At 30.3% G+C, this 12,443-nt stretch overlaps 1 protein-coding gene across 1 annotated transcript; it reads left to right on the top strand.

Moving 5' to 3' along the window:
* On the top strand, nt 1-3,621 carry LOC112790454 (aspartic proteinase nepenthesin-2). Its single transcript, XM_025832870.2, has 2 exons — nt 1-761; nt 2,788-3,621. The coding sequence occupies exons 1-2, from the start codon at nt 7-9 to the stop codon at nt 3,431-3,433; spliced, it is 1,401 nt and encodes a 466-aa protein (XP_025688655.1). The 5' UTR covers nt 1-6; the 3' UTR covers nt 3,434-3,621.
* Nucleotides 3,622-12,443: the final 8,822 nt, after the last annotated feature.

Raw genomic sequence — 12,443 nt, 5'->3', positions numbered from 1 at the left:
TCAACGATGGCTTCTTCTTCTACCACCATTCTCTTACTTCCCCTTCTCTTTCTGTTGAACTTCACACCTACAAAATCAGACAAGTCTTATTCTTATATCAACTCCATTAACAACAACGATGGCTTCTCAATTTCCCTCATCCATAGAGACTCACCTCTGTCTCCATTATACAATGATTCCACAAGCTCCCTCAAAGGACGTGGCCCCATGGCATGCCTTAACATGCCAAGATCATTAGTAGGATCATCACTACTATCACAACACTTAATGAACGGCGATGATGTGTCGGCACAAGTAGTGTACGACCGATGCCAATACATAGCCTCTTATTACATTGGCACCCCGCCACAACAAGTGTACGCTTTTATCGATACAGCGAGCGATATAACTTGGACAAATGCAAGAACTGCATTCCAATCCTCCATGTCCAAAACTTACAGATCGCTACGGTGTAACGACAAGACTTGCAAGCTTCTTGAAAAGAGAATTTGCAAGAACGAAAATGATGATGAGGCATGTACGTACAAACTAGAATATGAGGAAGGTCCATCAACTTATGGTGTACTCTCAAAAGACAAGTTCTGGTTCGATGCCGATGGTCCCTCTGGTCAGAGTAATTCGCCGAGGGATGTTGGAGTCTTAAGCTTCGGCCTTAACCACGATGTAAGCCCCGTTGACTTCAATGGGTTGGACGTCCATGGTTCTTTGGGCTTGAGCCGTGACCCTCCCTTTTCTTTGATCCACCAACTCGGAGTAAAAAGGTTATCCATCTATTTTCCTTTTTCTTTAAGACAAGAAACATTTCATTCTTGAAAGAAAAAGTATAGATACCAATATATCATCTGCGAACTTATTGTTAATAATAATTAATTATTATATTTTAAACATATATATAAAGAGATACATTAAGAAAATACATTTAGAATGACATTTTTATTAAACATAGTCATAAAAAAATATTTTTATTAAACATATCTACAAAGACACTTCTATTAAATACAATAATAAATAAAAATTGATAAAAATTAACAAAATACTGTTAATAATGTAGCAAAATTGTAAAAAGAAAAATAGTCATCCCATTCGAACTCTTGTCTAAAAAAATAAATTAGATATGTTCTATATTGAACTAAAATTAGACAAGTCTAATATGCGATTATAAATAATTTTAATTTATAGAAACAGAAACAGATGTGAGTCTTTTTAATTTTTAAATTAACGCATAAAGTGTTGTAATATTGTGAGGTATCATTTTGAATAGACTAATGTTACATATCTAAATTATTTTATAAATTAAGTGTAATTAAGCTAAATAATAAAATTTAAAATAATGTTAGTCATAATTAATTTTTGTTATGTTAAATTGTTAAATCAATTTTATTAAATTTAATTAATAAAAAAACTTAAATATATAACATTATTTTTTTGAATAATTCTTTTTTTATCTAAAGATATTTCCAGAAAAAAAATATTTTCAAAATATCATTTTCTTACATTTTCAAAATTACACTATTCAAAGGAGAGGAAAACAAATACACCTGGAGAAAACCAATTATAATGGGTAATTGAAAATTGGGAATACTCCCATAAAGACTCATAAAGATGCGTAGAATATCTTTTTATAAATACATTTACGTATTGTATTATTTTTGGACGTATTAATAAATCATTTATTTTTGAATTTCTTAACAAATTAAAATAAAATCGATTTTTTTATAATAATAACAATAAACCCAATTTTGTTAAGGATTTTATTGTATTTTTAAAGTTTTAGAGATTTAAATGTCCGCAAAACAAAAAGTTAGAGATATATTTATCTTTTTATCAACAAATTTAAAGATATTCGGTTTAGATTGTATAATTCAGTCGGATCAAATCGGGTCTAATAATTATAATGCAGATAATTGGATTTATTATTGTTGCTATAATAACCCAATTTTGTTCTGGTTTATTAAAAAAAAGTTGTTAACCAATTTAATAAAAATGTCCAATAATAACATGATACGTGTGTGAACGTCTTTAAAAAAAAAGACATTTTTAGTGTCTTTATTAAAGTGGTTTCCTTGAAAATTTAAGATTACGAAAAAATAAATAAGAAATAATTATGCTACGTGTATATTAAAATCAGCACGAGTTAGTATAAAATACATGTTTGAAATATAAATATACATTGAAAATAAATTAAACCACATGCATATTTATATACAAATATATCAGTAGCTAATTTGAGTAACTGATTTTGATGTACAAATAGCATTTTTAGGGATGAACGAGGATCCGCACTAAAATTATCAGATCAGCAGTTTTTAAGCTTAGATTTGATCTGCACATTTACAGATCGGATATCAGATATCAGATATATCCGCCGAACATAAAAATATTTTTAAAAGTTTATTTTTATTAAAAAAATCAATAAATTTTTTTTTATTATTTTAAATATGTTTATTTTTAAGGTAATATTAAACATACTTTTCTTAAATAATAAAAATAAAATAATACAACATATACGATCATTATTAGTTAAAATAAAACATAAAAAGAATATTTATTTATTTATTTTTGCAAATCCACAAATATATGAATACATACATAAAATTCACCATCTGATCTTATTAGTTTGCAGATTAAATCTATACCCACAATTTTTAGATCGAATTCGAATAAACACCGCAAATATATAAATCTAAACCAATTCATAAACACCCTTAAACATTTTCGAATTGTAAAGTATCTCGGTTAAAGCTTTTATGTAATGTAACTAATTTTTGCATTAATTAATGTATATAGGTTCTCACATTGCTTTGTGAGAAGATCTAGTGGAGGTAGCAGCAGCTTGCATTTCGGTTCAAAAGCAGTGATACATCCTGAAGATGCAACACCACTGGTGCAACTTCCAAGTAACGAACCACAGCTTTATTATGTGGATCTAGAGGGAATCAGCGTTGGCAACAGAAGAGCTAACATTCCTCCGGCGATCTTCAAGCGAACAAGTGATCGCCGCGGAGGATTCCTCATTGATTCCGCATCAAGGTACACAATGCTTAGAAGCGACGCTTATGATGCGTTTCTAAACTTGGTTAAGGAAATGGTGACTAACGTGAATGTAGTACCGTATCCACCAGAGCAAGACACAAACATTTACAAGAAAGAGTTCTGCTTTACATCCACCAATAGCACTGAAAGAGAGTTGTTGCCAAGGGTGACGTTGCACTTCGCTGGTGGTGTTGATCTTCAGCTGATTAATGACGTTGTTTATGTTGAATATGTTGACCCTCTTTGGTGCCTTGCCATTCTTAGATCTGATTCCAAAGATGACGTGTCGTTCCTTGGGAATATTCAAATGATGAACTTGAATATTGGGTTTGATCTTGAGAACAATAAGGTTTCTTTCACAAATACAGTTTGTGCAGCTTCGGGGTATAATGAGATGTGATCATATACATGTAAACCCTTAGCTTGTATTAGGTGAAAATTCAGGTGCAGTCGACTTTATGTGAAGTTGATAACTGAGAGTTGTTAAATGACTTCACGTGAAATTCACTGCAACTGAATCCCGTTATGTATGTGCTCCTATAAATGAGCAAATTAAATAAAATGAACGAGCTTCTTGTTTGACTTTAATTAGTCTCCGATGAAAATGGAGATGGGAGAAAGAAGATCATCGGATCAGGCATGTCTAATACTCTAAATTATCCAAAGTGGAAAGACATAAGTGTTTATTAGGGTAGGTGTCTAAAAATTATTACTTAGTTGTTAAACAAATTAATTTTAAATTAAAAATATAAAAGTTAAAGAGTTTTAAATATTTAAAATTTACTAAAAAAATAAATAAATTAGACATCAAATAAATATAAAGCATTATAAAATTGGCTAAAGATATATTCACCTACTATAAAACTAGTTAGGGAAAATTAACAAAATCACCTACAAGTCATCTATGTGATGCATGTCAAATTTAATTAACAAATTATGTTAAATAATAATATCCATCAATATACATAAATTATATAATCTATAATCATAAAAAATATCATTCTTATTCCAATATAAATATTAATTTACGCATATTTATAACTTTTTTTTACCGTATCACTATCAACTATCAAAAAGTCAATAGGTAATTACGATTATTATTTGAAAAAGAAATAAAGAATTATCTTTTAAATAATAATACGAGTAAAAATTTTTATTGTAAAATTATTTTTGTAATTTTTATTTTTAAAAAATTAGCACTTAGAATTAGAATTTAAAATAAAAAATTGTAAGATTTAAAATTTAAAATAAAAAATATTAGTTGATATTAATAAAAAAAATTAACTACCTAATTAAACCGTTTAAGAATGATTAAAAACATGAGTTATTATTTTCAAATTATGAAAATTCTTATTTGTATATTTATGAATGCAAATTCGTATTTAGTTTGTGTATGAGATGTATGAGGAGGAGTGCGCTTCTAACAATAATTTAGGGATTGCTTGTGACATGTATAGTAACCTCGGGATTGGATTTTTTCAATTTTTTTAAATTATTTAATAAAGTATATTTTTAATTATTTAATATTTTTTTATATATACATTTTTTATTTTATTTAAAAAATATAAAGTGAGAGATTATATTTTATCAAATAATTAAAAAATTGAAAATATTCATTTCTTAACAAATTGTTAATATGTGAATTTTTATTTGAGATGTTCTGCATTGTTATTGTAAAGGTGGTTTAAGTTTAGTTTGAATAAACAATTTAATTAAATTATTTTAAAAAATATATTAAATAATAAATAATTATATTAAAAGTAGTTTATAAATAAGTTATTTTATATTTGAATTTTTAGTTTTAAAAGTATTTATTTTATAAAAATATGATAAAAAATAATAATATTATAAAAGAAATCATTTTTTTAAATTTTTTTATAAATTTTTAAATAATTTTTTAAAAAGCTATAATTTAATTTTAAAAATTACACTAAATATTAATACTACTATTTTTTAAAAATAAAAAATTTAAAAAAATTATTTTTAAAGCTTCCAAGCTTATTCCATCTAACTGAACAACTTCTTGCTGTTATGTTAAGATAACGTGGATAGTCTCAATAACGTCGCATTTATTGACGCCATAATGATGACAAAAATAATTGCGGATGAAAAAGATTTGTAAGAAGAATAAGGCCAAATCTATCATGTAGATTGAGAAAAAAAAATATCTATATGTTTAAATTGAGAGATGAATGAGTATATGAATGACAAGTGTCTCTTGTGGATTCACTGCTAAAGAGCAAAGAGGTCAAGTGCTTCCCATATAAGGATTGTTAATTAAAATTACGATGATTAATTAGCATGTTAGTTTTTTTTAATTTTTATATTTATTTAAACGGTATTTCCCAACCCGAAATTACAGGCAGGATTCGAACCCCCGACACTTGCTTAAGTGGACTAGTGAGCTAACCATTAGACTAACCCAACTTAGTTTTGGATTTTTCTCATTGATGTCTATTTTTGGGACCAAATGATTAAACGGGCTTAGAGATGATTTTTTTTGTAATAAACGTTTCTTAAATGAAAAATTTATTCCCTGGCAAAAAAAGAAAGGCTGATCTACTACTACTATTATTACTCCATAGTTATTCTCAATGAAGGTTTACGAGATATTAAAAGATCACAATAAAATAACCACTTGTTATAGCCAAATTCTAAGAGAAATTTTGAATTTGATTCGAAGATCATAGGAGATCTTTTTCAATCACGTAGGAAGAGAAACAAATAAATGCGTTCGTTGGTTAGCTCAAACCAGCATTAACGCCAGTTTGGGTAACTAACTTAATTAAATTCTTTTTAATAAAACAACTTAAATAATAAATGATTCTGTTAAAAGTAACTTATAAATAATTTATTTTGTATTTAGATTTTTAACTCTAAAAGTGCTTATTTTATAGAAATGTAATGAAAAGTAGAAGTATTATGAGAAAAGTTATTTTTATTTTTAAAAAATTACAATTTAATTTTAAAAATTACATCAAACATTAATACTACTACTTTTTATAAGTCAAAAGTTAAAAAAAATTATTTTTAAAATTTTTCAAACGGACCAATAAAAAAAATTTTTGCTTATTAGATTCTTCACCTGTTGAATTTTTTGGATTACCGAGTGATGATACTAAAGGGGTCACCTTGCTCCCTCGAATTGAGTAATATATTTGTTTTTGTTCTCTTGGACTTAGGCCCCATTATCATACCAAAAAAATTATTCTCAATAACGGATAGAGTTCAAAAAAAGAGAAGAATCGAGAGAGTGAAGACCCTCCACTATAGTTAATTAGTGACTGCTATTATGCGAGTTTGGGAGGAGAATATACAACTTATTAGAATAATAAGAGCTTCTCTTCTTTTTCTAAATACTATTTATATATATTTTTTCTGTTTTATATGTTTTTATCTCAATTCAGTTCCTAAAAAATAATTAATTGAATAACTTAATGTTGAACAAATTTTAATCATTAAAATAATCTATAAATTTAAATATCTAAATTTACCATAATTTTATTTTTTTAAGATAATTATTAAGATAAAAAATATTAAATCATAATGTTAATAATATAAATAACATTATTTATCTCATCATCATATATGATTAATATTAATATTATAACTACTAGTAATAAGTGTACTTAAGTGTTATTATTGCTGTTGATATAATTATTAATAAATCTTGTTAGAGAGCCAATAAAAAATTTTAATAATGTGTACAATGGACTAGTAATAAAAATAATAATAAAAATTATTTCACAAATTATTTAAATGCAAAAACTCTAATTCAATTATTTCATATCAAATTTAAAATTTTTTACTTTCAAATTTCAAATTTTAAAAAAATATAGTTAGTTATTTCAAAAAAAAAAAAACCATCTAAAATCATAATTTACTAAAACATTTCAGTTTAATACGGTCTTCTTTTTCAACGACGGTCACGCCACCCCACCTTCATCAATAATCATCCCATTTCACCGTCGCTGGTTGGTTTGCCACATGCCACTCACCCTTAGTAAAAATAACCATCCAATTAAGGATAAAAATAATTATTCGCATACCTAATGAATTGAACATTTTAATTATATATAATTAAATTCAATCTAATCAAAATAATCATCTACATAAAAATTAAAATAACCATCTGTATACCAACTAAAATGACCATTGTAAATTGACCATTAAAAAACAGAATAAACAACTATGATCATCCAACAATTTAATTTTAATTACAAAAAAATGTATAATTTGACACATGATTCTTATGATTTGATATAACCATAAAACTGGAGAAACAAAAAATGAAAAAAAAAAACCTTAAACAGATAAGGAGACATGAGTGAGAATCAAAAGTAAGCAATTGAGTGTTTGATTTGATATTGTCTTCAAGCATGTATACGTTACATCTACCATACTCACACCGGTTAATTCAAACAGCAGCATCGGCTAGAGTCTACGACAGCGTCGGTAGCACGGTTACGTGACGGAAAGGAAAATGTTATATTCACGGTGAGGCTCCAATGACGGAGGGGGCAGTGCGGCATTGCTCCGGGAGAGCGGGATGTCGCTAACCGCAAAAAGGAGACAGTGCTGCTTCGGGAGGAGGACGGCGGTGCTGAGGTTTGAGTTACCTGGTCGGCAAATGGAGGGTGACGATTCTGTTAGAGTTTGGATGTAAGGATCATATGTAGTGTGAATGAATTTAACTATTAATTCTAAATTTTTAAATTTCAAAATCTAAAATTAAATAATTATTAAATAATTAATTAAAAATCTAATTTTTATTTTTTAAAATATCTTCCTTTTTAAGTCTATTATAAACATGATACACTAAAATTATTGACTCCCATACTTTCTCGTTAAATTATTATTTAGAAGCTGTGCCATTAGCCATCAGTTGGGCACAATTATATTTTATTGGGTTGGACATTTTATGAGTCTTATTAACACGTTAGAACAATGTAAAGTTTTTTTGTAAATGGAATAATCACTTATTCTCCAAAAAATAAATAGCCATTTTTAACTATAAAAAATTCGGACCCTAACAAAATTGACCATAGAAAAGTTGAAACTAAAATTATACTCGTACAAGATAATCGACACTCTCTCTGCAGGGACGATCAATGACCTACACGAGATCAGATGAGACATGGTGGACGGAGGGTTTGGAAAATAATGCTCTCACGTGTACAGGCAGGAGGGAGTTATTGGAGGAGAGTCTCTAAAGATTAGGGTTACAGAAGAAGCTGAGCATTGAGGAGATTCACAAGATGCCATGATAGGTGAAATAGATTAATCCCTTGCCCGTTTCATAAGAAGAATCTATTTATATACACCAAATAGAAGAGTATAATTAGACTATAATTAGAAAACCTAATCAGGCTATAAATAAAGAAATTCAGGTTATAAATCAGAAAACTAAATATACACTTAACAAAGATGATATACAAAATCTGTCAGAATATATTTGTCATATATTCTAACAGTAAGACCTTGAGGACGAGATCGAGAAAAGGATTAAGGCATCAAAGTGCTTTCAGTTATTGCCGTATGACTTGTGGAGGAGGCAATCGAATGGCCCAGCTCCAACAATGGTAGGTTTGTGTCAACCTGTATGAGGTGTTATGATGAGCGGATAATTTATACGCTTTTTGGCATTGTTTTTAGTATGTTTTTAGTATGTTTTAGTTAGTTTTTATTATAGTTTTATTAGTTTTTATTTAAAATTCACTTTTATGGACTTTACTATGAGTTTATGTATTTTTCTGTGATTTCAGGTATTTTCTGGCTGAAATTGAGGGACCTGAGCAAAAATCTGATTCAGAGGCTGAAAAAGGACTGCAGATGCTGTTGGATTCTGACCTCCCTGCACTCGAAGTGGATTTTCTGGAGCTACAGAAGCCCAATTGGCACGCTCTCAATTGCGTTGGAAAGTAGACATCCTGGACTTTCCAGCAATATATAATAGTCCATACTTTTCCCGATATTTGATGGCCCAAATCGGCGTTCCAAATCAGCTCAAGACTGCTCGGCGTTTAGGCGGACCTTGGAAAGTTTTAATATAAGAGATAGGGATTCGCAAATCTTCCAGACGTAGGGCGCGAAGGGCCTTGTTTTATAGAAATCGTAATTAATCGTTGTTGTTTTAAGGTCAATCTATTCACCCGTCTAGATAATATTTTTCCTTGTTCACTAATAAATCGACTAATTAAACTCATGTTTTTATAATCAATTCGATCCCCCAATTGGATCGCCGGAACTGGCACAGAAGTGGGAGTTAAACGCCCAAACTAGCATAAAAGCTGGCGTTTAACTCCAAGAAAAGTCTCTACACATAGAAGCTTCAATGCTCAGCCCAAGCACACGCCAAGTGGGCCCGGAAGTGGATTTATACGTCATTTACTCATTTTTGTAAACCCTAAGCTACTAGTTTTCTATAAATAAGACATTTTACTATTGTATTTTCATCTTGGTAGCTATCTTTGAGTAGTCTTATGCTATCTTAGATCATGGGGCTGGCCTCACGGCCATGCCTAGACCTTGTTCTTATGTATTTTCAACGGTGGAGTTTCTACACACCATAGATTAAGGTGTGGAGCTCTGCTGTACCTCGAGTATTAATGCAATTACTATTGTTATTCTATTCAATTCAGCTTATTCTTGTTTTAAGATATCACTTGTTCCTCAACTTGATGAATGTGATGATCCGTGACACTCATCATCATTCTCACCTATGAACGTGTGCTTGACAACCACCTCTGTTCTACCTTAGATTTAGTGGATATCTCTTGGATTCCTTAATCAGAATCTTCGTGGTATAAGCTAGAATCCATTGGCGGCCATTCTGAGTAGGATTCAGGGATTGAATGACTGTGACGAGCTTCAAATTCGCGATTGTGGGGTGTTAGTGACAGACGCAAAAGAATCACTGGATTCTATTCCGACATGATCGAGAACCCACAGATGAATAGCCATGCTGTGACAGAGCGCGTTGAACATTTTCACTGAGAGGACGGGACTGTAGCCATTGACAACGGTGATGCTCAACATACAGCTTGCCATGGAAATGAGTAAGAAGGATTGGATGAAGACAGTAGGAAAGCAGAGAGACGGAAGGGACAAAGCATCTCCATACACTTATCTGAAATTCTCACCAATGAATTACATAAGTATCTCTATCTTTATTTTATGTTTTAATCATTAATCCTCCATAACCATTTGAATCCGCCTGACTAAGATTTACAAGATGACCATAGCTTGCTTCATACCAACAATCTCCATAGGATCGACCCTTACTCGCGTAAGGTTTATTACTTGGACGACCCAGTGCACTTGCTGGTTAGTTGTGCAAAGTTGTGATAAAGAGTTGAGATTACAATTTCGTGCACCAAGTTTTTGGCGCCGTTGCCGGAGATTGTTTGAGTTTGGACAACTGACGGTTCATTTTGTTGCTTAGATTAGGTATTTTTCTTCAGAATTTTTAAGAATAAATTCTAGAGTTTCAAGGTGATGTTCTCATCATCACCAAAGCTGATTGATTTTCATCAATTTAGTTCTTGAATGTAATGTCCTGCTGAAGCTTGGCTAGCCATGTCTAATCTTTTTAGACTAAAGCTTTAGACTAACATTGCATGATTCCTGGAATTCTTATTAAAAATTTTGAATCTCTTTATTTTCTTTTTCCACTCAATTTTCGAAAAATAAAAAAAAATTACAAAATCATAAAAACCAAAAATAATTTTATGTTTCTTGTTTGAGTCTAGTGTCTCATTTTAAGTTTGGTGTCAATTGCATGTCTTTATTCTTCTAATTTTCGAAAATTACATGCATTATGTTCTTCATTGATCTTCAAGTTGTTCTTGATGATTTTCTTGCTCTGATCTTTAAATTCTCTTGTCTTGAGTGTTTTGTTGTTTCTCATATGCATTCTCAATTTGTTAGTGTCAGTAGTATACAAGCTTCTAAGTTTGGTGTCTTGCATGCTTTGTTTATTTGATTTTAGTTGCATTTTGATTATTCCTCATCATTAAAAATTCAAAAAAATTCTTAATTTGTGTCTTTTCAAGTCAATAATACAGAGAATTGAAGATTCAGCACATACAGCAGAGGAATTACACAGAAAAAGCTGGGCATTCAAAACGCCCAATGAAGAAGGAAAACTGGCGTTTAAACGCCAGCCAGGGTACCTGGCTGGGCGTTTAACGCCAGGATGGTACAAGAGGGAAGATTTTGTTTTTAATTCAAATTTTTTTTCAAGTTTCCATAATTTTTCAAAATCAAATCTTTTTCAAATCATATATTTTCAATCATATATTTTCAAAATCAATTTCTTTCCATTTTTCAAAAATACTTGCTAACAATTAATGATTTGATTCAACATTTCAAGTATGTTGCCTTTTCTGTTGAGAAAAGTTTAATGTCTGAATCATATCTTTTAAATTTCTTGTTAGCCAAGTCATTAATTTTAAAAATCAAATCTTTTTAAATTGTTTTTCAATCATATCTTTTTAATCACGTCTTTTTCAAAATAGTTTTCAATAATATCTTTTTGATTTCTAATTTCAAAATCTTTTTCAAAATCACTTTATTTCTTTCCCAACTTTGATTTTCGAAAATCATCAATCAAATTTTCAAAATTTCTTTTAATTGTTTCAAAATCTTTTACTTTATTTTCGAAAATTCTTCTCCTCTTCTCACATCCTTCTATTTAAGGACTAACACTCCTCCACTATCAACAATTCGAACTCTATCTCTCTTGATAAGTTCGAATTCTTCTTCTTCTACCCCCTCCTTCTATTCTTCTTTTCCTCTGACATCTCAAGGAATCTCTATACTGTGACATAGAGGATTCCATATTTTCTTGTTCTCTTTTCTTTCATATGAGCAGGAGCAAAGGCAAAAGCATTCTTGTTGAGGCTGATCCTGAACCTGAAAGGACCTTGAAGCGAAAGCTAAGAGAAGTTAAAGCACTACTCTCTGTAGAGGACCTAACAGAAATCTTCAAACAAGAAGAAGACATGTCAGCCGAAAACAACAACAATGCTAACAATGCAAGGAAGGTGCTGGGTGACTTTACTGCACCTACTCCCGACTTCTATGGGAGAAGCATCTCTATCCCTGCCATTGGAGCAAACAACTTTGAGCTTAAGCCTCAATTAGTTTCTCTAATGCAACAGAATTGCAAGTTCCATGGACTTCCATTGGAATATCCTCATCAGTTTTTAGCTGAATTCTTGCAAATCTGTGACACTGTCAAGACCAATGGGGTTGACCCTGAGGTCTACAGACTTATGCTATTCCCTTTTGTTATAAGAGACAGAGCTAGGATATGGTTGGACTCACAACCTAAAGAAACCCTGAACTCTTGGGAAAAGCTAGTCAATGCCTTCTTGGCAAAGTTCTTTCCACATCAAAAATTGAGT

The sequence above is a fragment of the Arachis hypogaea genome, chromosome 1, assembly GCF_003086295.3.
Source record: "Arachis hypogaea cultivar Tifrunner chromosome 1, arahy.Tifrunner.gnm2.J5K5, whole genome shotgun sequence".
In the NCBI taxonomy this organism is placed as follows: Eukaryota; Viridiplantae; Streptophyta; class Magnoliopsida; order Fabales; family Fabaceae; genus Arachis; species Arachis hypogaea.
The sequence above is the reverse complement of the archived record's forward strand: the minus strand, read 5'-3'. Positions and strand labels throughout refer to the sequence as shown.

Excerpts from the sequence above, each read along its gene's own strand:
- LOC112790454 (XM_025832870.2), top strand. The coding sequence starts at position 7 with ATGGCTTCTTCTTCTACCACCATTCTCTTACTTCCCCTTCTCTTTCTG. Across the intron at positions 762-2,787 it reads CACCAACTCGGAGTAAAAAG|GTTCTCACATTGCTTTGTGA; the intron begins GTTATCCATCTA and ends TAATGTATATAG.